The sequence below is a fragment of the Mandrillus leucophaeus genome, unplaced genomic scaffold (assembly GCF_000951045.1).
Source record: "Mandrillus leucophaeus isolate KB7577 unplaced genomic scaffold, Mleu.le_1.0 Scaffold22, whole genome shotgun sequence".
Classification (NCBI taxonomy): Eukaryota; Metazoa; Chordata; class Mammalia; order Primates; family Cercopithecidae; genus Mandrillus; species Mandrillus leucophaeus.
Genome location: NW_012102254.1, coordinates 5,859,114 through 5,885,553, shown reverse-complemented (window position 1 = coordinate 5,885,553; position 26,440 = coordinate 5,859,114). Strand labels below are relative to the sequence as shown.

The following is a 26,440-nucleotide window of genomic DNA, read 5'->3' as shown; positions in this document are numbered from 1 at the left end:
GGTCAGGCTGGTCTCGAATTCCTGACCTCAGGTGATCTGCCCACCTCGGCCTCCCAAAGTGCTGGGATTACAGGCATGAGCCACCGTGCCTGGCCCTACATTTTTTAATATTTTATTTATTATTTTTTGAAATAAAGTCTCACTCTGTCACCCAGGCTGTAGTGTAGTGTTGTGAACATGGCTCACTGCAGCCTTGACCTCCCAGGCCCAAGTGATACTCTTGCCTCAGCTTCCCAACTGGCTGAGACTGCATGTGCACATCACCATTCTCAGTTAATTAAAAATTTTTTTTGCAAAGACAGGGTTTCTCTATGTTGCCCAGGCTGATCTTGAACTCCTGGGCTCAAGGGATCCTCCTGCCTCAGCCTCCCAAAGTGCTGGGATCATAGGCGTGAGCCACTGTGCCTGGTCCATAGTCTATATACATTATTTTATAGTCTGTATATTATCTGATTTCTTGGATGAATACTTGTGTGGTTTCTGCTGAAATAGTGTATTTTCTGTTTTAAAATTTGGGGCTGTAAGCTCATCCTGAGTGTGACTTTATCTGTGGGAATTCCATAAAACTTTGGTGGAGAATGGATCACTCCAAAGATTGGCATTTATCCCCTAAACCAGTGACAACTGACTAGGAGCCAGTTTGTGCCTACGAGCCAAGGACAACTGTTTGTTTTACTTTCTCAGTTTGGGGGAATCCCAGACCTCTACAGAAAGAGGTGATGTTTGAAATTTTTCATCACTGGTATGCATTCTGCAGGGGCTGTGCTCCCACAAACAGTCTGGGAGACTCTCCAAGAGTACCTGCTGGCAGGTGGCAGTAGCCTCAGGCAGCAATGTGGACACCGGGGTGGGGGTGGTGGGGGATGTGATTTATTGTGGCAAAAGGTACAAAGAAAAATCAGCAAAGGGAAAAGACTGCTGGGGTGAGGTTCTGGGGGAACTAGGCAGGTGCTTCCAAGAGTCCTCTCCAGTGGAGTCACATAGGATGTGTTTAATTCCTTTAGCAATTAGTTGTGACATGTTTTTTCTCTGTGTGTCTCATTCAACAATCATAACTTTATTTTTTTTTTGTTTTTAGTAATCTCTTATTCTCACTCAGACCTTTCATCTGGAATGGTTGTTTGCAAGAGGGACAAAAGCATTTTTACAGAAAAATATTTTAATACAATGTAACCAGAATAATACATCATATTCTGGAATTGGTCAGGACAAAATCCTGAATTTTTGAAAATTTTCAAAATGGTAGGTCGGGTGTGATGGCTCATGTCTGTAATTCCAACATTTTTGGAGGCTGAGGCAAGAGGATCACTTGAATTCAGGAGTTTGAGACCAGCCTGGGCAACACAATAAGACTTTATCACCACAAAAAATAAAAAAGCCAGGTGTGGTGGTGCACACCTGTAGTCCCAGCTACTCTGGAGGCTGAAGTGGGAGGATCCCTTGAGCTCAGGAGGTCGTGGCTGCAGTGAGCCATGTTCACACCACTGCATTCCAGCCTGGGTGACAGAGCAAGGCCCTGTCTCAAAAAAAAAAAAAAAAAAAAAAAAAAAAATTCAAAGTAAGCTTAAATAATCTCTATTTTTTGTCCTGATCATTCATTCATTGAGCAGCCTAGAAAAGGTCAGTTCCTTTCTAGGGAAAGCTGCATTTAATAATCAAACTGCCTTACCAGGAGGAAGGAGAAGGAAATTGTATTAGTTTATTTTCTGTTGCTTATAAAAGAATACCTGAAACTCAGGTAATTTATAAAGAAAAGAAATTCATTTCTCCGCCAGTTACGGAGGCTGAGACTCCAAGGTCGAGGAACTGCATCTGGTGAGGGCCTTCTTGCTATCTTGGACTTCCTGTGGAGTCCCAAGGTGGTGCCGGGCGTCACATGGTGAGGAGCTGAGCGTGATAGCTCAGGTATCTCTTCCTCTTCTTCTAAAGTCACCAAGGTCCTCTTAAGTGCGTTTTTTCTTGTCATTTTAAGAGTCCCACTTGACCCACTCAAAAATATACATACAGGCTGGAAAATCATAAGCTTCTAAGGCTGACAATTTCACAAGAGCTCATTAGCAACTAATGCTAATTTTAGTTTAAAAGCAACTTTGCTTTTTAAAACTCCAAAAGTATATCTCCATCTGGAGATTGCCTGTCTTTTATGTTGTCTCCTTTTTTCCAGAGGCTTCATGGCAAAAGTTATAGCAAAAATTATCCATTGCAGAGACTTTTGTTTTTTAATACTCAAAGAATTTAAATTCCGACCCACACACTGGTGGCAAAAAACAAGGATATTGTATTCCACTGACAGTTTTTCTTTGCAGGTTTCTCTGGTCATCTTGCATTTATGACACTGAAAGCATTAAACTGCTATATCAGTTTTCACCATCCATCCAAGTGCAGTAACTACAAAAAAAATTACAAAGCCTTTTTTTTTTAAAATTTTTTAGAGCTGTGGTCTCACTTTGTTGCCCAGGCTGGAGTGTTGTGGCTATTCACAGCTGCAATCATAGCTCACTGCAGCCTCGAACTCCTGGGCTCAAGTGATTCTCCCACCTCAGTCTCCCAAGTAACCGGGATTACAAGTATGTGACTCCAAAGGCATTTTTTAAAAGACAGCCCCAATGTGGCTTCCTGTAGTTCCAGGATGCCCCCAGCCTCCCAGATCTACCTTTAAGCAGTGCTCAGGTCACAGAGCAGTGCCCAGAAGAGGGTGAGGGAGGAGGCTCCAGTACTGCACATCTGTTACGTGCTGTATGTTGGTTTCTTAGGGCATTCATAACAAATGACCACAAATGGGGTTGCCTAAAACAACAGCAATTTATTATTCTCTAGTTCTGGAAGATAGACATCCAAAATGAAAATGTCAGCAGGGTCCTGCTCCTGCAGAAGCCTCTAGTGGAGAATCTTTCCTTGTCTTTCCTGGTTTCTGGTGGCTCCAGGTGTTCTGTGGCTTGCAGCTGTATCACTCTAGTCTCTGCCTCCATCTTCACATGACCCTCCCCTTGCCTCTCCATGTCTCTTATAAGGACACTTGTTATTGGATTTAGGGCCTACCTGGATAATCCGGGATAATATAATGACAAGATCCTTAATCACACCTGAAAGTCTCCTATTTCTATAAGGTCACATTCACAGGCTCCAGGTGGAGATATCTTCTGTGTGACCACCATTCAAGCCACTATATGCCCATCTGCCTAACATTAATGATGGCCTGCGTTTTATTAAGTGCCTACTGTGTGCCAGGCACTCAATGTGCACATTAGCCACCGAGGGAGGGACTGTGTTTACCATTCTAGGGAGATAAGGTCTTAAGAAGCTTCCACAGAGATGACTGCATTTAGGATTTGGATTTCTTAACTTCTCTTTCGTGCTTCCTGGTACCAAAACCTATACCTGTACGCCTTGGGAATCCAGGTCACCCACCTGCCCAGTACATGGGGGAGCAGGAATAAATCAGAACATGGGAGGGACTGTTAAAGCCCTTTTCTAGCTGTGATTGCTTTGCGGTTGGCTCTGGGCCCCACAGCAGGAGCTCTGCTGTCCAGGGAAATGAAGAAGCCTTTCAGGACGGCAGCTCCTGACAGCATGCTATGGTTTGAATATGTCTCCTAAAAAAATTCAGGGGTTGCCAATGTGGTGGTTCTAAGAGGTGGGGCCTTTAAGAGGTAATTAGGTGATGAGGGCTCCTTCCCTGTGAATAAGATGAGGTGCCCCTATAAAGGGACCTGAAGGAGGGAGTTGGTCCTCTCTTGCCCTCTGCCTTCTGCTATGTTACAACGCAGCAAGAGGCCCTCACCAGATGCTGGTGCCTTGATCTTGGACTTCCCAGCCTCCAGAACTGTGAGAAATAAATTTCTATTCTTTCTAAATGACCCAGTCTCAGGTATTCCATCACAGCAGCACAAATGGGCTAAGATGCTCCAGCTAGCCATGGGCCCACCCCAAGGTTTCAGCCCAAGAAGGGGAGGCATCTGGGAAGGTAGATCTGTCTGCCAGGTGGGCCTCCCTGCTGGAGGGAGCAGATTCCCAGGTCCCGGGAACAGTGCAGCAGTGCAGAGGGAAGGCCACTTGCTGGGGGCTTGCCTTCCTGGAGAACACTTGTCCAGGCCCCAATCCCAAAGCCACTCCAGCAAGAATGAGCTGTGCTGTCTACAAACACATCACTGGCCACATCCCCAAGGTCGCCCTCTGATGTGGGCGTGACCACTCCACCTATTTTGTAGTCACGAAAGTCCACGTTTCCACGGCAGTCCTCCATGATCTCTGCAGAGGATGGGTTTCCTCTGTGGGTGAGCTCTCGGGAGCAGGGGAAGGTCCCTGCATCTCACCTCACTTTACCTCACAGGCCACAGTGGGGCTTCCTAATCTAGGGGTTCTCAATATGTGCCTCCCTGGGCCAGCAGCATTAGCGTCATCAAGGAAGCTGCTGGAGTGGAGTGGCAGATTCTCAGCCACACCCTAGATGTGCTGAATCAGAAACTCAGGGTGGGCCCGGCAGTCTGTGTTTTACCTTGCCCTCTGCACACTGGAATTGCCTGGAAAGCTTTGAAAACACAGAGGCTCAGCCCCACTCAGATGAATTGTATCAGAATCACTGGGGGAGAACATAAGTAGTTTTACAACCCCCAGGTGGTTTCAGGCTGCAGCCAAAGCACATTTCCCTTCATGACTCATGAGCCTGGGAATAGTTTGAATTTTAAATAAAGGGAAGGGGTTTGGGTCCCAAGCTGAGGTAATACAAAAGTCATTATAACAGACACATGGTAAGAAATACATGTGTTACAGAAAAGAGTGTATGTGGAGATTATTTCTTTTACTGAATGTACTTTTCACTTGAGCATTGAAGAAGAAAATCCCCTTTCTTTTTTTTTTTTTTTTTTGGAGGGGGTGCGGGGGGACGGAGTCTCACTCTATCACCCAGTCTGGAGTGCAGTGGTTCGATCTTGGCTCCTGATCTCAGGTGATGCGCCCCCCTCAGCCTCCCAAAGTGCTGGGATTACAGGCGTGAGCCACTGCACCTGGCCTTAAAAATCCCATTTATAATGCAAGTAGTCTTGGCCTCAGATCATGGGAGCTCCTTGGTGCTTCTTCCTCGATTTGGATAAAAAGGCTTCACCCCAGCCACTTTGCACCCCACCCTTCTCTTCAGGATGTGAACTCTCACGTCGGGATGGTGTCCGACTGGAAGCTGACGGGAGTCTGGGCTGAACAGGAAGGGGAGCAAGCCCAGGGCTCATCTGTTCCCTCCTCAGTTTGCCTGCTCCCCTGTTTCCCTTCAGCTTTTGTGTTGATTAACGGAGAACACCCTGGCACTAGCTTTGTTCCTGAGGCCATGTCTACAGAGAGGGGGAGTTGGGGTGGGAGCCTTGCCTAACAGCCACTCACAGACTCACCCTGAGTCTCAGTTTCCTCACTTGTAAGATGGGCATGCAGCTACCTATTTTGCAGGGTTACATGACTGAGCACTTTAGTCCACTGCTCTCGGCTCATCCCCATGTAATCCCACAAGGTAGGTACATGCACATCCATCTTATAGGTGAGGAAACTGAGTCTCAGACAGATTCATAGCCAGCCAGAGGTGGAGCAGGGATGCCCGACTCTAAAACCCAGCTCTACCTCAATGCACTGTCAGATTTTGAACCGAGAAAGAGGTGATCAAGGAATAAACATTCTCTGTGCTCTCTTTCCCCACGTGCTGTGTGCTGACAGAGCTGAAAGTTCTCCTCGTTGACTTCTTGAAGCAGGAGAACGCCGTTTCTCACCACACGTGGGAGTTCCAAACGAGCAATCCTGTGTTCCGGCGAGGGCAGGTGTTTCACCTGCGGCTGGTGCTGAACCAGCCCCTACAATCCTACCACGAACTGAAACTGGAATTCAGCACAGGTGAAGCCTCGGGGCCCTGCTCATGGGGCTTGGGGGAGGGACCACGAGGGTCCCTGGATGCTGGAGTGGCCCTTTCTAGTCAGTCTGAGCCAGGAGTGCCTTCCCCTCTCTGATCCCCAGTTTCTCCATCTGTAAAGTGGGAATAGCAGGTATGATGAGAATAGAATGGGAAGCTCAGTCAGGACCTCACACATAGTGAGGCTCTGATTCCTTGGCTAAGCAGGGGAGGGGGCCAGAGCAGAGAGAGGAGGCGACTCAGCGGGAATCTGCCGCAGTGGGGTCTGGAACATTTTGTAGAGATGAATCATAGGACTGAGATGTGCTGATGCCATAACTGGGTGGGCTGGAGGTAAGCCAGTAATAATGATTAAAATATCATAGTTTGGTTGCAAAGATAATAGGAAATGGCTCACGCATTTGTTATAGTTAGGTAAATATATGTGCATAAGTACAACTAGGGGAACAGAGAAAATGTATTAGATTTTGTGACAGGTGGTGGGATAATGGAGGGGAGGTCTTCTTTAATGCTGTTTTTAAGTTTTTTTTTTTTTTTTTGAATAGCTCAGTAGCTCAGTCTTTACTTTTGTTTTGTTTTGTTTTTGTTTTTTTATTATACTTTAGGTTCTAGGGTACATGTGCACAATATGCAGGTTTGTTACGTATGTATACATGTGCCATGATGGTGTGCTGCACCCATTAACTCGTCATTTTCCTAATGTTTTTAAGTTATAAAAATAGATCAAGTAAGACAGGCATGGCAGCTAATGCCTGTAATCCTAGTATTTTGGGAGGCCGAGGTGGGCAGATCACCTGAGATCAGGAGTTCGAGACCAGCCTGGCCAACATGGTGAAACCCCGTCTCTGCTAAAAATACAAAAATTAGCTGGGCATAGTGGCAGGTGCCTGTAATCCCAGCTATTCAGGAGGCTGAGGTAGGATAATTGCTTGAACCTGGGAGGCGGAGGTTGCAGGGAGGTGAGATAGTGTCATTGCACTTCATCCTGGCGACAAGAGTGAAACTCCGTCTCAAAAAAAATTAGATCAAGTAGATCTACTTTACAAGATGGCATACAATAGCACTTCCTGGGAGAGTGCTCCTTTTGCTCCTTCTCTGAGTGAACAACAGGCTTAGGGTCTCCTCCAACGTGCTGGTGGAGATCAGTCAGAACAGCCGCCATTCCCTTCATCCAAGATGAAATAAGCACCTACTGTGTGCCGTGCCATGAGCTACCTGCTCAACGTGTGGACTGGGACCGTGCTGTCGCTGACTTTGTGACTTTATAGTATCCTGGGTCCATGTGCATTCCCTCACCCAAAATTTCCTGAGCACTTGCCACATGCCAGGTGTTGCACTGAGCACTCTCCATGTGTGGCGTAGTGCGACTCACTCAACAGGTTTTTGTTGAGTACCTACTTTGTGCCAGGGAACCCAGAGGTAAAGCGGTTCCTGCCTCCTAGACTTGACCATACTAGCAGAGAGAGCTGTAAACAAAACTGCAAGATAATTTCAGACAGGGCCAAATATGGTGAAGAAACCAAAAACAAGAGGCTCCTCCAGCAAGACAGAAAGCAGCAGGTCAGGGCGGGGATGACTCTGTCGGGGTTGGAAGGGCTTCCCTGGGAAGTGAGCCTGCTGAGACCCATGTCCCACCGTGTGAGGAGCGGAGAGCAGGGTGTTCCCAGCCATGAGCATGGGAAGTGCCAGGGCCCCAAGGAGGCAACACTTGTGTCACATGCTCTTTGTCACGAGCTAACTCTCTGGGGACCAGAAACCCAGTCATGACAGGGAGGAAAGTGGGGAGTTGGGGAGAAGCGTCACTGAGGGCCACCTGTGGGCTATGGAAAGAAGTTGGATTTGATTCTAGTAGTCCCTGGAGCTCATGACATAACCTGATCGACCTTTCAAAGAAGATCCTGCAACAGTATGCAGGGCAGGGGTGGTATCTGCCTCCTCCAGACGAGCAGAGTGAAGGTTAAGCAGTTCCACTGCATTACGCGGAGTGAACAAGCGTGTGGGTCTGTGGCATGAGCCGGCGGGGTTAAACAAATGGTAACTGGAGTGAGCACGTGACAGAGGCAGGAGCTCTAGGGAGACCTGGATCTGATGGGTAAAAAGGGAGGATGTGGAGAGGAGGCAGGAAGCTCATCTAAATTGAGCAGAAAACTAAAACTGGACATGTGGGGCAGAGGGAGGCCCCTGCAGAATTAGAGGGGCTGGAGCCAGGGGACAAATGAGCCTGGAAAGGAGGGATGGGGGCTCTGTGAGTGGGCAGTAGGTGCGGCCGAACTAGGGGAGATTGTCTTGGGGGTGACCCATGGCTGGGCCAATGTTTTTTTTTCCTTCGGGTGTCTCCAGGGCCAAATCCTAGCATCGCCAAACACACCCTGGTGGTGCTCGACCCGAGGACGCCCTCAGACCACCACAACTGGCAGGCAACCCTTCAAAATGAGTCTGGCAAAGAGGTGAGCACCCACCGGGCTGGCGGGCGGGCTGGCTGGCTTCTGGCGGATTCCTCCTAATGTGAGCAGCTCTTATCCCCTTCCTCACCTGTCAGCTGGCAATGTGGCTTAAAGCCATCCACAGCAGAGCATGAGAGAGGGGCCATGGCTCCAAACGTCTCTTTCCCCACTCAGCCTCCTCCAAGCACACAGTACCTCTGTGGCCAAACCTCCTACATGTCACCCTTCCCCTTTTCATTTCAAAGGAAACAATATTCACTGGAGGACACGAGCAGAGAGAAGTACATAAAAATAACCCATGGTTCCACCAATTAATTTACCCATTCTTCCTTCCAGGCTTTTTCTATGTCATGGTCAAATACAAACTGGGAGTCCATCTCATGCTTCACTCATTTGACAAGACCTAATGGATGTTTTCCACAGTGGCTCCTGCCCGAGTGTGTGGCTTATGGTGGCTGGTTTTCCACGCTTTTGGGGAGCACTGGGTGTTCACAGTTGTCTCCAGTCTTCCCGTGTTGTAAAGAACCATCTGTCAGGCAGATCTTTGAACTAGCTTATGGATATTTGCTTAGGCTAAATCCCTGGAAGTTTAATGCTAGGCTAATGCCATGATTTTAAAATGGCAGTTACATTGGGTTTTTGTAGAAGCAGGATCTGCTGGTGGAAATGAGATGAATGGGCCAGTTGCTGCTGGAATCCTCCCTAGTGCCCCGGGCTCTTCCTTCTTCTCCCTCCCATCCAGATCCCAGACTCTTAACCCCAATTTTGCATTTGAGTGTTTTTCAGGGTCTCATGAAAATCTCTCCCGAGGTGGGCATGGGGTGGAGGCAGGAGCTGCATTTCTTTACTCAAAAAGTGTTATTTTTAAAGTTTTGTTTTTTAAGTTGACATATAACACACATAAAAGACACAAATCTTAACGGTTTGCACAATGAATTTTTACATATGCATACAGCTGTGGGACCACCAGCCAGATCAAGGTGGAGGCCATTTCCTGCACCCCGGAAGGCTGGTTCTCCTGGGTTCCATTGTAATGAACAGTGAGGGCACAACCTCCTCCCCCTTGCCACAACAGGGATGTGGGGAGTTAGCCTTGTGGATTCTGAAGTTGTAGCACACTGAGTTTGATCCCAGCTCCACCTCTTGGGCAACCTCTGTGAACCTCAGTTTCCCCACCAGCAAAATAATGACAATTAAACATTTATATATATTAGCTCATTTAATTTTCACAATGCTCCCACAAAGAAGGGGGCCTGTTATCATTCCAAATTTTTAAACCAGAAAACTGAGGCACAGGAGAGGCTAAGTAACCAGCCAAGGTCATATAGCCAGTAAGAGGTAGAGCTGGCCAGCCTGGGCAACATAGGGCTACCCCATCTCTACTAAAAAAAAAAATTAGCCGGGAGTGGTGGCAGGCACCTGTAGTTCCAGCTAGTTGGGAGGCTTAGGTGGGAGAATCACTTGACCCCAGGAGTTCAATGCTGCAACGGCACTCAAGGCTACTTCTGCCATCACCAGCACCAGCTTCTCTCCAGAGGGTGCTGGACATCTTCTTGCCGCCTCAAATGTGGCACATTCTATGTCAACCCTTTTCCACACCTGCCCTTTCTCCTGGGGCCTTCCTGAAATCAAAAGCCATCAGGTGCCCATGCTAGAAGCCAATTGCACTCCAGCCTGGGTGACAGAGAAAGACTCTGTCTCACAAAAAAGCGGGGGAGAGTAGAGCTGGGATTTGAACTGAGAGCCTATTGCTCCTATGAGTTATAATAATAAGCATCTCATGGGAGGATCTTGGACCACAAATGGAAATGTTTTGTGACAAAGATGAGAATTATTATTCTTGGTACCATTGTGGCTACAGCAATATTGATGTATCCTAATTATCTATCCAGCTATTATTTATCCTAAAAGACTGGATAGAGGCCTGGACGCCCTTGGACCAATGGCCCTCTGGGACTCTGGCTGCCTGTATTCCAAGAGAAATGTGTTTTTTTGGGGTTTTTTTTGCTGCAAAAGACAGTTGACATTTAACCTTTCCCCAGAGTTCCAGGCACTGGGCTAGGCACATGTATTAGTCCATTCTTGTCCTACTCTACTACTCTAAAGAATACCCGAGACTGGGTAATTTATAAAGGAAAGAAGTTTAATTGACTCACAGTTCCACATGGCTGGGGAGTCCTCAGGAAACTTAGAATCATGGCAGAAGGGGAAGCAGGCACATTTTACGTGGTAGCAGGTGAGAGAGAGTGAGAAAGAGCAGGGGAAACTGCCTTATAAAACCATCGGATCTCATGAGAACTCACTGACTATCACGAGAACAGCAGAGGGGAAACTGCCCCCATGATTCAATCACCTCCCACCAGGTCCCTCACTCAACATGTGGGGATTATGGGGATTACAATTCAATACGAGATTCGAGTGGAGACACAGAGCCAACCATGTCAGCACCTTAAGTGTGTTTTATCCACAGCATCTTCCCAACAACCTGGAGATAGTATCACCTCCAGGCTGTGGTGAAGGGAGTGGTGAAGGGAGTGAATCTCAGGGAGGTGAAAATGCCCAGTCTGTCTAGGGCTTTTGCGAGACGTGCCAAAACTTCATGCTGTATGAGGCTGCTTTTCTTTCTCAGGCATCCTGCCCTTGCAGGGGCGCTCCTGGCTGTCCAGGGTCGTGACCATTCCTTGTCTCTGGGCTGGTTCCAGATGGGATGAGTTGTTAGGACTGATGGATTCTTCTGGGAAGCATTTGTAGGATTTGGGATCTGGCCAGATGGGGAGATGTCCACCTTATCTTGTGGTTTCCTCAGGTCACAGTGGCTGTCACCAGCACCCCCAATGCCATCCTGGGCAAGTACCAACTACATGTGAAAACTGGAAAACACATCCTTAAGTCTGAAGAAAACATCCTATACCTTCTCTGCAACCCATGGTGTAAAGGTACTGTGAATCTCAGGTCTGCTGGGGCGTGGCAGGTGCCCCTGGCAAAACCTGCTATGGGCAATGCATAGTCTATGAGCTTTTGTTTGCTCTCAAGGTACTTGCAAACTAATTAAAGGGATGTGACCCAGGAACAGATTGTGGACACCATTGGAGCGTTTTCTTTGTGACCAGGCCCCTTAGAATGGAGGTCCTTATTCCCCGTTTCCACTTCTCCCCAATGCCTTGCCCTGCCCCAGCTGGCTTCTGCCTTCACCACTGTACAGAGGCTGCCTTGGTGGAGGTGGGGAGGGGCCACCAAGGACTTCTTTCTTGCCAACTCCAGGTCAGGACCTGAACTGTGGTTAGCTCCTCCCTTCTGCTCCCTTAGTTCTGTTCTCTTCTCTCCACTCCCTCATGTACCCAGCTCATTTTTTCCTGTGGCTACACTGGAGCCTTTATGTAAATGGCACTCAAGGCTACTTCTGCCATTGCCAGCACTGGCTTCTCTCCAGAGGGTGCTGGACATCTTCTTGTAGCCTCAAATGTGGCACATTCTATGTCAACCCTTTCCATACCTGCCCTCCCTCCTGGGGCATTTTTGAAATCAAAATCCATCAGGCGCCCATGCTAGAAGCCAAGGAGCTCTTTTTTTAACCTTTGTATTTGGAAATGATTTTGAGCTCACAGAAAAGTGGCAAAAATGATGTAATGAACAACCTATACCCTTTATCCAGGCTCGCCTGTTGTTAATATTTTTCTCCATTTGCTTAATCATTTTCCCTCCCTCCCTCCTCTACACACACACATGCTTTTTATTTTTGAACCATTTGAGAGTAAGTTACATATAAGTTGGTTCTTTACAACCCCTAAACCCTTTGATGTGTATTCCATAAGAACAGGGATGTTCTCTCATATGACCACAGTACAGTTATCAACTTCAGTAAATTAAGTGTTAGCAGCCAGGCGTGGTGGCTCATGCCTGTAATCTCAGCACTTTGGGAGGCGAGGTGGGCAGATCACAAGGTCGAGAGATCGAGACCATCCTGGCTAACACGGTGAAACCCCATCTCTACTAAAAATACAAAGAAAAATTAGCCGGGCGTGGTGGCAGGCACCTGTATTCTCAGCTACTCAGGAGGCTGAGGCAGGAGAATGGCATGAACCCAGGAGGCAGAACTTGCAGTGAGCCGAGATTGTGCCACTGCACTCCAGCCTGGGCGACAGAGCGAGACTCTCTCTCATAAAAGGAAAAAAAAAAAGGCCGGGCGCGGTGGCTCACGCCTGTAATCCCAGCACTTTGGGAGGCCAAGGTAGGCGGATCACAGGGTCAGGAGATCAAGACCATCCTGGCTAACATGGTGAAACCCTGTTTCTACTAAAAGCACAAAAAATTAGCTGGGCATGGTGGTGCATGCCTGTAATTCCTGCTGCTTGGGAGGCTGAGGCAGGAGAATCACTTGAACCCAGGAGGTGGAGGTTATAGTGAGCTGAGATCGTGCCATTGCACTCCAGCCTGGGAGACAGAGCAAGACTCTGTCTCAAATAAATAAATTAATTATTTAAAAAAAATAAGCATTAGCATAACACTTTCATCTACTATCTATATAACAGTTTGGTCACTTTAAAAAAAATTTTTTTTTTTTTTTTTTTTGAGATGGAATTTCGCTCTTGTCGCCCAGGCTGGAGTGCAATGGCATGATCTTGGCTCGCTGTAGCCTCTGCCTCCTGGGTTCAAGCAATTCTCCTGCCTCAGCCTCCCAAGTAGCTGGGATTACAGGCACGCGCCACTACACCCAGCTAATTTTTGTATTTTTAGTAAAGACGGGGTTTTGCCATGTTGGCCAGGCTGGTCTCAAACTCCTGACCTCAGGTGATCCACCCGCCTTGGCCTCCCAAAATGCTGGGATTATAGGCATGAGGCACCGCGCCCAGCCAGTCACTTGATTTTATCATGTTCTTTATAACATCGTTTTCTCTCCAGTACAAGATCCAGTCTAGAGTCACATTTTACATACAGTTATGTTTCTTTACCTCCTTTAATCTGGAACAATTTCTTAGTCTTTCTTTGTCTTTTTTGACATATTTTTGAGGACTAGAAGTCCCCCTTTTTAACAGATCATTCGTTATTTGGGTCTGATAATTCATCATCTTTAGATTCAGGTTACGCAGTCCTTGCTGGATATTATGTAAACGACATGTCCTTCTTGGAAAATCATATCTGGAGGCACACAATGTCTGCGTGCCCCTCATTGGGAATGTTAAATGTGATCATTTGGTCAAGGTGTTGTCCAGTTTTTCTGCTATATAATTACTATCTTTTTCTTTGTAATGAGTAGTCTATGTGGACACATTAAAGACCGTCCAAACATCCTGGTCCTTATCAAAATTCTCCACCCCTAGATTTAGCATCCACTGATGGTTCTTGCTTCAACCATTCTTCTCTGTGATGGTTGCACAGTGATTTTCCAAGGCCAGCACTCTACCATGTTTACCTGCTAGCCTCTGGCATTTGCTGTAGGCAGAGCCCTCCCTTCACCCCCATCTACCTCTCTCTCTCTACCATCTGTATGGACTCATGGACTCTCTCTTACTTTTCAGTGGTTTATGATTCATCCTTTTCTTAACTCATGCTTAAATTGCTCCAGATTTTCCCAGGGGAAGCCCCCTACAGCTGGCTCAGGAAGTTCTTTTGGATACTTTCCCTCCTGCTCACCTCCCTCCCCCCAACATTGGGTGTTCCAAGCTCCTCACAAAGACCTTAAAGCTCCCTCAGCACAGACAGTCCCCAGTGGCAAGCCTGCCCCTGTCCCAGGGCAGACTGTAACCTCTGTGGATGTGTGGTCTTGCTTCAGAGGACACGGTTTTCATGCCTGACGAGGACGAGCGCAAAGAGTACATCCTCAACGACACAGGCTGCCATTACGTGGGGGCTGCCAGAAGTATCAAATACAAACCCTGGAACTTTGGTCAGGTAATGATTTGCCGTCCTGTGGCTGGACCAGGCCCCATCTGTTAGACCACCCTTTTGGTTGGGTAGTAGCCAGTAAAGGTTCTGGAGAAAGGGTTGTGAACCTCAGGTCAAACGCCAGCCTCATACGGGTGAAACTTGGCCAGAGAGGGGTGACCTGCCTAGGCTGTACAGATGGGGTGGAGTCCTGGGCAGAAGCCCTCCCACGAGGACTACCCATGGCCTTTCTCACCCACCCCAAGGCTCTCTCCTACCCCCCACGGCTCTCTCCCACCCCCCCCACGGCTCTCTCCCACCCCCCCCACGGTTCTCTCCCACACACCACCCCCGCCACACGGCTCTCTCCCATCCCCTGCCTCCCAGTGTATTTACCGAAGAACCAAGCACTGTTACAAGGAAGCCCTGTTACAGTTAGAATTTTGGTGTTGACAAAGAGCTTTTAAACGCGAGGGAGAGTTTTTCAGAGACTTGTGTGGAGGCCTCTGCTGAGTGGAGGGCCAATGCCTTCGTGCAGCCATGAGGCAGGAGAAGCTGGGGTGTGAGGACGTCAGACACCAGATGCTTCCCACCTCCCCTCCCCCCAGATTTGGCAACAACAAGCTCCTGGGAAATGCCAGGCATTTCACAGCTGCCTGAATTTCCCCTCTTCCCCCGGGTCTGGACACCTAGGACAGGGCGGAAGCAGGGACAAGGGAGGAGGGACTCTGAGCTGGCGAGGCTCATGCTGTGTGCTCTGTGCAAGGTGCGCCCTGCGTGCCCTCTCCACCCTCACTCATTCCTAGAAGGCCCTCAGCATCCTATCCTTACACATGAGGACCAGAGGGAAATGAAATGGGAGGGAGTAGCTGGCAAGGAAACAGTCAAACGAATCGCAGGAGGGATAGGGAAGAAGGAATCACCTGAATCCTAGGGGGTTTCCCCTCTTAGAAAATCAAGGGGTGGGCGGGGCGTGGTGGCTCACACCTACAATCCCTGCACGTTGGGAGGCCGAAGCAGGCAGATCACGAGGTCTGGAGATCGAGACCATCCTGGTTAACATGGTGAAACCCTGTCTCTGCTAAAAATACAAAAAATTAGCCTGGTGTCGTGGCATGTACCTGTAATCCCAGCTACTTGAGAGGCTGAGGCAGGAGAATCACTTGAACCCAGGAGATAGAGGTTGCAGAGAGCCGAGATCACACCATTGCACTCCAGCCTGGGTGACAGAGTGAGACTCCATCTCAAACAAGCAAACAAAAAAGAAAAATAGAAAATCAAGGGGTGATTTTAAGAAGCCCAAAGAGTGACTGGGTATGGAGGCTCACATCTGTAATCTCAGCACTTTGGGAGGCCAAGGTGGGAGGCTGGCTTGAGGCCAGGAGTTCTAGGCCAGCATGGGCAACATAGGGATACCTGGTCTCTACAAAAAATAAACAAATTAGCTGGGCATGGTGCTGCATGCCTGTAGTCCCAGGCAGAGCTGCGGGGAGGGGGACTGCAGTTGGAGAGGGAGGTGGGTGGATCACTTGAGTCCAGAAGGCTAAGCCTTCAGTGAGCGGTGATTGTGCCACTGTCCTGTAGCGTGGGCAACAGAGCAAGACCCTCTCTCAAAAAAATAAAAAATTAAATAAAAATAGAAAGAACCTAAAAGAATTGTAACCACAAAACTCCCCCAGACTCCTTCTGGAACATAAACATTATGGTCTATTCCTTTTATTTTGGTAGTTTTTTCCCTCAGGTTACAAAAGTAACATATGTACTTCAACTCTGTAAATATACAGATATTTACAGATAATCACAGATATTGAATCATCCAGTTTAGATAGCAGATTTTATGGGATATAAATGATATCTTGATAAAGTGGCTTACAGTAAATAGAATTTCAAAAGTAATGTGCTTATCACAAAAGACTTAGGAAATACAGAAATGTGGAAAGAAAATAAAATTATTCATAACTTCCTCCCTCAGTGATAACGACTTAACGTTTTAGTGTATTTTATTCTTTTATCTATTACTAAGGCTTACATAGTTGTAATGCTATTTGTGCACAACTTCATAGCCTGTTTCATTATTTATTTATTTTTATTATTATTATTTTTTTGAGACAGAGTTTTGCTCTTGTTGCCCAGGCTGGAGTGCAATGGCGCTATCTTGGCTCACCGCAACTTCCGCCTCATGGGTTCAAGCAATTCTCCTGCCTCAGCTTCCCGAGTAACTGGGATTACAGGCACGCACCCCCATGCCCGGCTAATTTTGTATTTTTAGTAGAGACAGAGTTTCTCCATGTTGGTCAGGCTGGTCTTGAGCTCCCGACCTCAGGTGATCCACCTGCATCAGCCTCCCAAAGTGTTGGGATTACAGGCGTGAGCCACCATGCCCAGCCTGTTTCGTTTATTTAACTTGATTACAAAGGAATTTCCCCATGGTATTAAAAACTTGTACTTCCTTTTAGTGGCTGCATGCTATAGCTCTATAAACTTACTTAACTATTGCCCTGTGGCAGGACATTTAAATGGTTTCTAGTTTTCAATGCTGTGGTGGACTTTTTTATGAGACTGTAGGCAGGGGAGATGGGTTACGCTACAGGGTGGCTGTGACATGCAAATTAGGTGGTATGTGTTAAGTTTCTGACACAGGGCAAAGTCTTAACCGCCTCTTTCTTCATTTCCCAAAATAGTTTGAGAAAAATGTCCTGGACTGCTGCATTTCCCTGCTGACTGAGAGCTCCCTCAAGCCCACAGATAGGAGGGATCCTGTGCTGGTGTGCAGGGCCATGTCTGCTATGGTAGGTGTGGAAAGCCTGGGCTGATGCTGTCCTGTACTTGCCGATTGCTCAGCCGTTTTCTGTTTTTCCCGGGCTAGACTGGAAGCTCTTTGAAGTACACCACAGTGCTATGGCCAATCAACTGTTCAAAACTATTAAGAAATAGACATTGCTGAAATCTGTTCTGAGTGCAGGTTTTCAAGTCAGACCTGAGTCTGAACCCCAGCCCTGCCGCTTATGGGCCGATCTTAGGTGTAAATGGCTTCACCTGTCTGAGCCTCAGTTTCCCCATCTGCAAAATGATAATACAGAAGGTTCTCTTTCTACCTGCAAGCTGGGCTCCAGTTGGGTGAGCAAACTGGTCCAGTTCACTTGGGACTTTTCTGGCTTTAGCACTGAGAATACTCTGTTCCAGGAAACCTCTCAGCCTTGGGCAAGCAGGATGGTTGGTCACTCTATTCCGCCTGGCCTCTTGGGAAGTCAGTCTGTTCAGAGTAGCAGTTCTCAAATATTTTGGTCTCAAGACCCCTTTGCACTTTTAAAAATTATTGAGGACCCCAAATAAGTTGTGTTTATATGGTTTATATTTACCAATATTTACTGTATTAGAAATTAAAACTGAAAAGTTTAAAACTATTTATTCTAAAAGAATAATTCCATTACAAGTTAACATTAATAATGTATTTTTACTTTTAAAAACCTATGTTTTTCAAAGCATAAAATATGTAGTGAGAAGAGTGGCATCGTTTTCCATTTTTGCAAATCTCTTTAATGTCTGGCTTGCTAGGAGTCAGCTGGGATTTCGTATCTGCTTCTGCGTTCGTTGTTTCAGTTGGAATATATGAACATCTGGCCTCACACAGATATGTAGATTTAAAAAGGCAGAGGCCGGCTGGGCGTGGTGGCTTATGCCTGTAATCCCAGCACTTTGGGAGGCCGAGGCAGGCAGATCACGAGGTCAGGAGATCAAGACCATCCTGGCTAACACGATGAAACCCCTTCTCTACTAAAAATACGAAAAGTTAGCCCGGTGTGGTGGCACACACCTGTAGTCCCAGCTACTGGGGAGGCTGAGGCAGGAGAATCACTTAAACCCGGGAGGCAGAGGTTGCAGTGAGCCAAGACCATGCCACTGTACTCCAGCCTGGGTGACAGAGCAAGACTCTATCTCAAAAAAAAAAAAAAAAAAAAAAAAAAGGCGGGGCCGGGGCAGGAATATTCCTGAAGCTCTATAAGTGGCAGTTTCTTAAAGTTTGTTGCAATGTGGAATCTGAAACCACAATTTTTCATCCTTTGTACACTTAGGAGAGAATGAGAGTGAAGAAGGCAAATATTACCTTGGGATTATTATGCAAATAGTTTTGATCACAGACCTTGGAACTCCCAGGGATCTCCCAATACCAATGAGGACCTCTCTCCAAAGGTCCACTGAGTTCAGTCAAATGGCTGCTCTTGCCATCTGTGGGAGGCAGGCAGATATATGTTCATCTCCAGGAGAGTCTGTGAGCTGAACTGCTGTGACAGACGGATCTTAAGTAGGGGCCCTTGAAATGCCCTCCTTGCAGAATGACTGTGAGCCTGTGCCTGTTGCACGTGGTTTGCCTCATAAATGCTGGGGCTCCTGTTCCCCTGCACCCTAGGGGCTGGTAGGTTTACCGGGGGCCCTCACACTGACCCTCTTGGGCACAGGAGTCCACCATGCCTGCTCTTCCCCCCTCACCCCCATGCTGGTATGTTCATTCTCTAGCCCAGGGGCCAGCAGGTGGCCAGGCTGGACACTGAGAGAGAACAAGTAAAGGAGACCAAGTCATTAGCAGGCAGAACTTGCCATGAGGGGCTCTAGTTCTCAGTGGTGCAGGTGGCCTTGCACATACCTGGCTGCTTCTCCTTTCAAGCTCTGTGACTCTGGACAAGATTCTAAACCTCTCTGGGCTTCTGTTATCTCATCTTTTGGGTGATTATGAGGTCTCAATAACACACAACAGTGCCCAGCCCAAGGTCTGACATGTTTTGGGCCCACGAGTAGCCTATTCCCAGGTCATTCTTACGAGTGTTGGGGTTTGGGAAGCAATGGGCTAAGCCACTGCTTGTTTCAATGATGAGGAAACCAGCCAGGGGAGAAGGGGCAGTTGGCCAAAGACTGCACAGTGAAGTGGTGGTTGAGCCAGCTCTGCTGCCTCCTGGTGCAGTGCTCCTTCCTGATGCCCTCCCAGCCACCTCCTCAGGCTGGGAGGCAAGCATGGGCAATTCAGAACTCCAAGGTGTTCCAGGAGTCACTTCCAAAATTAGGTTACTGCAGATTAGCTTCCATGCTCAGGAGTCTGAGAACCCCAGCCCGCTTCAGAGACCCTCCCCATTCCAGGTTCCCTATAAAGGTTGCCCCTTAACTCCTAGAAGTTCGTGGCTATCCATGGGCCTCCCGGATCTGTGAATTTCTGACTAGCAGGCAGAGCTTCTGGCAGGGCTGCCTAAAATACGACTCCCACACCAGGCAGGGAACCTCGGCAGGGCAGTGAGTGCATTCATTATCCATTGCTAAGTAACAAGTTACCCCAAGACACTGTGGCTGAAACAACAAACATCCATTATCTCCCATGTCTGTGGGTCAGGAATCCAGGTGTGGTTTAGCTGAATGTTCTGGCTCAAGATCTCTGGGGGAGGACCTACTTCCAGGCTCACTCACCTGACTGTGAGCAGCCTCAGCTCAGGGCAGCTCACAGCACGGCAGCCAGCTTCCATCAGAGTGAGCAAGTAAGAGGGGGGCGCCCAGGCTGGAAGACACAGCCTTTGTCACCTCATTTCAGAAGTGACAGCCATCACTTTTGCTGCATTCTGTTGGTCAGAAGTGAGTCGCTGGGTCTAGGAAAGGGGATTACTGGGGGCCATCTCGGTGACTGCCTACCACACCTGGGCATAGGAATGTGCTTTGTTCCGCAGGGGGTAGAGCTTCATGCATCAGGAGTTTTGAAAGTACTGATGTCCTTTGGGCTCAGCGTCACTCCCCTTCTTTCCCTATCTCCTCCCTCCCTTACATTGCTCTATAGACGGCTTGGGTCTAGCAGGCGCTGACAGGCTGGGGCTGCTCAATTTCTCAGGAGGACGCAGCAGCTGGACCAGATCAGTGGCTGGGTGACAGTTAAGATAGGAGGTGTGTTTCCTGCTTTGCCTAGGACCCTTGCCTGTCTCTCTTTCATCTGTTTTCATTCCGTCTGACCACTCTGGAGTCTGGGGGTGGTCTCTGCTCTCTCTCTGATTTTGATGAATGAAGAGGCTTGTCCAGCCACAGGACCTGAGAGGTCATGAGAGGCCCAGGCCACACCGTTGTTTGAGACTTCTTGTAAATTAAAACTGAACAAACCCCCAAACAGGATTCAGAAATTGTGGCATACTATAAGGGTTTTAGTTTAACAAATGGACATCTTTAACATGCTGGGAAACATGAGGCGCTGTAATTGTGCTTTTCACAAGGCATAATGGGGTTTGCAAAGGATGTTAGTGTGCAGGCCAGGAGGAGATGGGTGGATGTGGTCAAAGTCAGGCCACCACCAGATCAAAGATTTGTGACTGTGTCACTTTTCATGTTTTCGGAGGGCTCCTCTGCACCTGCCTCTACAACCTTCTTTAGAGATTCCGTTAAGTGCTTTCAAAGGTGAACTCACAAGCTTTGTCTTCTCTCTGGTTTTAATAAGGTGGAAAGGATCGTCCAGCCAGGGCTCCTCAGGGGTTAAGAGAGGTGCAGGCCACTGACAATTTAAAAATGGAAGTTGCCAAAACAGGCACAGGCTTAACCCAGGTCATCCTCAAAACAACCTAAAGGGACTGGGCATAGTGACTCACGCCTGTAATCCCAGCACTTTGGGAGACTGAGACAGTTGGATTGCTTGAGCTCAGGAGTTTGAGACCAACCTGGCCAAAATGGTGAAACCCCATCTCTACGAAAAACTACAAAAATTAGCCAAGTGTGGTGGCGTGCGCCTGTAGTCCCAGTTACCTGGGTGGCTGAGGCAGGAGGATCACCTGAGCCCAGGAAGTTGAGGCTGCAGTGAGCCGAGCTCACACCACTGTACTCCAGCCTGGGCTACAGAGCAAGATCCTTTCTCAAAACACAAACAAAACCAACCTAAATGTAGGTGTCGTAATGATCATCATTTTACAAGGGAGGAAACTGAGGCACAGAGCAGTGAGCATCCTCCCTGGTCACTCACACAACTGGCATGCTTCTTGGCCCTTCTTGGCACCCTGCCTGTTCTGGATAGCCCGTGTCCTCCAAGTGCTCTGAGACATTGTGAGGTGTCCACTTTGGGGGCTGGGTGGCCAAGCTGGGCTGGCAGCACCGTGTTCTTCTGAGGAGTGGACACTGACCCCACGCCTATGTGTGTGGCAGATGAGCTTTGAGAAAGGCCAAGGCGTGCTCGTTGGGAACTGGACTGGGAACTACCAAGATGGCACAGCCCCATACAAGTGGACAGGCAGCGCCCCAATCCTGCAGCAGTACTACAGCACGAAGCAGGCTGTGCGCTTTGGCCAGTGCTGGGTATTCGCTGGGATCCTGACTACAGGTAAGTGGGAGATGCAGGGGCTGAGAGGAGAGGTACCATGGGAGGGACTCCCAGCCCCCACAGTTGCCAACCACCGCACCTTGGATCATTTCAGTGCTGAGAGCGCTGGGCATCCCAGCACGCAGCGTGACAGCCTTCGATTCAGCTCATGACACAGAAAAGAACCTCACGGTGGACACCTATGTGAATGAGAATGGCGAGAAAATCACCAATATGAGCCGCGACTCTGTCTGGTAGGTTCCTCCTTCTCAACCTGCCCTGTCTCCTCCCAGGAACTTCCTTTTTTTCTTTTTAGAAACAGGGTCTCTTGCTAGGTTGCCCCTTCTGGTCTTGAACTGGTGTCAAGCAGTCCTCCTGCCTTAGCCTCCCAGGTAACTGTGATTCCAAGTGCAAGCCACCATGCCTGGCATCCCAGGAGTTTTCTAGCCCAAGCCCAGTCTCCAGGCCCTCCCAGCCCAGAGATTCTGCTGAGCTGTGGGACCCCTTCAACCTCCCTCAGAGACTGATTCAAGTTGTAGGCCAATGCTCACTGCTCCTGAAATTCAATATTTTTCAACATTTGGCCTTGGACAATCTGTGCTGGAATCACCTGGGGGTGATTGTTTTAAAATGCAGATTCCTGGCCGGGCACGGTGGCGCATGCCTGTAATCCCAGCACTTTGGGAGGCCGAAGTGGATAGATCACGAGGTCAGGAGATCGAGACCATCCTGGCCAATATGGTGAAACCCCATCTGTACTAAAAATACAAAAATTATCTGGGCCTGGTGGCGCGTGCCTGTAATCCCAACTACTTGGTAGGCTAAGGCAGGAGAATCACTTGAACCTGGGAGGTAGAGGTTGCAGTGAGCCGAGATCGCGCCATTGCACTCCAGCCTGGTGACAGAGCTAGACTCCCTCCCAACAACAACAACAACAAATGCAGATTCCTGTACTGGAGCTTTTGCCTCTACAGGGGAAAGGCCAGGAATCTGAAGTTCATGTTAGCACTTGGCCCAGGAGATCTGATATATACCACTGTTTGAGAACTTTTGACGTAACCGGTACCCACTGGCCAGCATGAAGCTTATGTCCTTTGTTCTCTGATCCAGAGCACATGGGCCCCTTGCAAGCTAAAAGTGACCACAAGATAGAAAAGGGAGAATGAGAAGTTGCAGAGGGAGTAGACGAGGTGGGAAGGTCAGGGCATGATTACAAATTCCCGAGGCATTTCAGTTGAAGTTGGAGCCTTACAGATTTTATTTAAATACTACTGAGACGTTCTAGTTCATGTACCAAGACAAGAAAAAACAGGAAGACTTGGAACTTTTGGAGGGAGGCACTAACCAGTATTATTTGTAGATGATATACAGTTGACCCTTGAACAGCATGGGTTTGAACTGTGCAGGTTCACTCATAGGCAGATTTTTTCAACTGAGTACAGGTGTATTTGTGGGACGTGAAACCTGCGTATACTGAGATCTGACTTTTCCTATATACACGTTCCACAGGGCCAACTGCAGGACTTGAGTGTGTATGGATTTGGGTATACTCAGGGGTCCTGGAACCAATCCCCTGTGGATAGTGTGAAACGACTGTTAATTTTCTAGCTAGAAAACCAAGAGCACCAACTTAAAAATAGCAAGATTTAATATGAGAATTCAGAGACTGGCCAGTTACAAAGTTGCTGATCCACCAAATCAGAATCCCAGTGAATTGAATACATTCATTGAATGAATGAAATAACAGTTGTAATCTTTAACTAGGCTGTGACTGCACAGCCTAGTGCATTTCACCCATTCGTTCAGGAAAAGTTTATTAGGTATCTGTTATGTTTCAAACACTGCAGATGTCAAGACAGATAAGATTTAGTTCTGCCTTGAGTTCACCACCTCTAGTGGTGAAGACTCCCAGGTTCTTTGAGATCCATAGGCACGGTGAGGGTCTCATGAGGTTCCTCCAGCCCTGCCCACTGCACACAGCTCTGTGCCCTGGGAGGCTTTCTGAGAGGCAGGTGGGACTCAGCGGTGGCCCCTTCCTTGCCAGTGTTGACAAAGGTTCCCAAACCCCTGAGAACAACTTTAGTGGTTCCCTGGTGATGAAGATGTCTCTGGCAATTTTGGCGTGTTTATCTCTAACTAGGTTTGTGGGTGGTCTGGGGTGGGGCCCGTTCCCAATTTGTGGCAGGAATTTCCACGTGTGGACGGATGCCTGGATGAAGCGACCGGATCTGCCCAAGGGCTATGACGGCTGGCAGGCTGTGGACGCAACGCCGCAGGAGCGCAGCCAGGGTGAGTGGGTGGCAGGAAGGCGCTGGGCATCCGTGATGCTCTCCTTACATGGCCCCGGGTTCTGTGGGTCTTGGGTACGCAGCCAAGCAGGTGGGGAAAGTTTTAATACAAATTTCCCAACACAAAAAGCATGCTCAGTCCTTCCTGCTATTCCCACTGAGCAGGGGCTTCAGTTTGCTGGCTATTTTTATGAAGTAATGCCAATGACAATACTGTTAAGAGCAATGAGATGGTAGCACTTAAGGGTTCCCTACTGCGTGCCATGCTCAGTACCAACATGATCCATTTTACTCACAACGAACCTTTCAAAGTAGGTTGTTACTATCCTCATTTTACAAATGAGGAAACTGAGGCTCAGGGAGGTGAAGTGAGTTGCCTGAGGTCACACAGATCCACGAGGCTGGACCCGGATTCAGCCCAAGTCAGACATAATGGGGATGCTTATCTCAATTGGTTATGGGTTACCAACTCCTGGGTAAGGCAGTGGCCCCTTATAGCTGGAAGGACCTTGCCAGGGGAGGGAGGGTGTCTTTGTACAGCTGGGGAAACAGAGGCACGGGTTTGGTCTGAGGTCACTTGGAAAATCTGTGGAATCAAGTTATCTTTATTTTAAATTGTGAGTCCTAGTACTAAAGACAAAGTCAGCCCAGTAAAGGGAAAATAGATTAGCTCAATAGTTCTCAAATTTTTAAAAATTATTCATTTATTTATTTGGAGACAGAATCTCACTCTGTTGCCCAGGCTGGAGTGCAGTGGTGCAATCTCGGTTCACTGCAACCTCTGCCTCCCAGAGTTAAGCAATTTTCTTGTCTCAGTTTCCTGAGTAGCTGGGATTACAGGTGCATGCCACCATGCCTGGCTAATTTTTAATTTTTGTATTTTTAGTAGAGATGGGGTTTCACCATGTTGGCCAGGCTGGTCTCAAACTCCTGACCTCAGGTGATCCACCTGCCTTGGCCTCCCAAAGTGTTGGGATTACAGGTGTGAGCCACTGTGCCTGGCCTTTACTTATTTATTTATTTAGAGACGGAGTTTCACTCTTGTTGCCCAGGCTGGAGTGCAATGGTGCAATCTTGGCTCACTGCAACCTCTGCCTCCTGGGTTCAAGTGATCCTCCTGCCGCAGCCTCCTGAGTAGCTGGGATTACAGGTACCTGCCGCCATGCCTGACTAATTTTTTGTATTTTTAGTAGAGATGGGGTTTCACCATGTTGGCCAGGCTTGTCTCAACCTCCTGACCTCAGGTGATCTGCCTGCTTCAGCCTCCCAAAGTGCTGGGATTACAAGTGTGAACCACCTCAGCCAGCCTCAAACTTTTTTTTTTTTTTTTTTGGAAAAAAGCAGTCCGACTGCTCAGAAGGAAACTTTGTGTGCCACCTCGTAATGTAAAGTAGAACTACTCCAGCTGAAGTGTGCTCAGGGACCAGCCAGCCCCTCCCTGACACCTCTGCCTCACTCCTGCAGCCCCTGAAGTAGATGTCTCTCAAGGTTCTTCTAGGAATAAGTCATAGTTTGGCTGTGAACCTCATCCCAAGGATAGCAAATTCATCTGCCCACAGAGCCACAGAGTGAACAGGGCTGTCTACTTGGGAAGATGGGGACCTAGAGACATGAGCATGCAGATCCCCAAAGGCATTCAGGTTAAAATTTAAACATACTTTGTGGGCCCCACACCCCTCAGTGTGGGACTCCTGATTCCTCCAGCTGCGGTGTGAGCCCACATGGCCCTGAGGCAAAAAGTGCTGTTAAAAGTGAAAACAGCCTCCATGTTTCTCCAAAGAAAAGGCATTGCCCTTATAATAGGGGGTGAGGGTGGTGGGAGGTGGCCCCCAGAGGTGGGAGGAGCAGGTGATATGCCTATATCCCCCTATACTCTGCAGGAAGATTCTCAGCAGGTCAATGTTGAGGGCTCTTTCCATCCAGGGAGTCTAAGTAGCATTTGCTGAGGTGGGACAGTAGCCATGGCAACCAGGCAGTGAGTACCCCAGTGCCACTATCTGCCTGAGAGGCAGAGGAAGCCCTGTTCCCTGGCCAGAAAAGAGGCCTTAAAAGCCCACCTAACCTGCTCACTTTATAGATAAGGCCAGAGAGGGAGGGTGGGGATGCCCAAGGTTAGTCAACAAGTTAGGAGAAGAACCAGTATTAGATTAGGAGACCAGTTATCCTGAGTCCTAGTCCTCCAATACACTGACTTCACAGGTTTGGCTGCCTTAAAGAGGCAAGGGGGAGGAGCCTGTGTGTTGAGGATTAAATAAAATAACGGAAGCAGAAACCCAATGCCCAGAATACAAGGGTGTGTAAAAACCAAAGCTACTACTGAGGAACTATCAACCAAGAGACTAATTCTCACTAAGTTGTCAATGACTAATAAGGGGAACTCTCTATCCCCATGCTAGAAATAAAAAGACAGCTCTTAAAAAAAAATAAAAAATAAAAAGACAGCTCTTAGAATGGAAATTTTCTTATTAGCCCAGATCCATAAGCAACAGCTTGCATTTGTTTTAGGCACAGGGCTAAGTACTTTGCCTGGATTATTTAATTTAATCTTTGCAATAGCCTTAGGAAGTAAGTGCAGTTTTTATTCTTAGTTTTCTAGGAAATGGAGCCACAGAGAGCTGAAATGACTTGCACAAGATCACATAGCTCCAAGGCGTGA

At 48.0% G+C, this 26,440-nt stretch overlaps 1 protein-coding gene across 1 annotated transcript in view; it reads left to right on the top strand.

Annotated features, from left to right (window-relative positions):
• TGM4 (transglutaminase 4) overlaps positions 1–26,440 on the top strand; it is a 40,062-nt gene that overhangs the window by 5,229 nt on the left and 8,393 nt on the right. The window contains exons 2-9 of the mRNA XM_011981108.1: positions 5,695–5,868; positions 8,225–8,331; positions 11,135–11,264; positions 14,099–14,217; positions 16,872–16,979; positions 21,343–21,517; positions 21,612–21,750; positions 23,682–23,785. Coding sequence (XP_011836498.1) covers positions 5,695–5,868; positions 8,225–8,331; positions 11,135–11,264; positions 14,099–14,217; positions 16,872–16,979; positions 21,343–21,517; positions 21,612–21,750; positions 23,682–23,785 — 1,056 coding nt within the window. The remainder of the gene's footprint in view (positions 1–5,694; positions 5,869–8,224; positions 8,332–11,134; positions 11,265–14,098; positions 14,218–16,871; positions 16,980–21,342; positions 21,518–21,611; positions 21,751–23,681; positions 23,786–26,440) is intronic.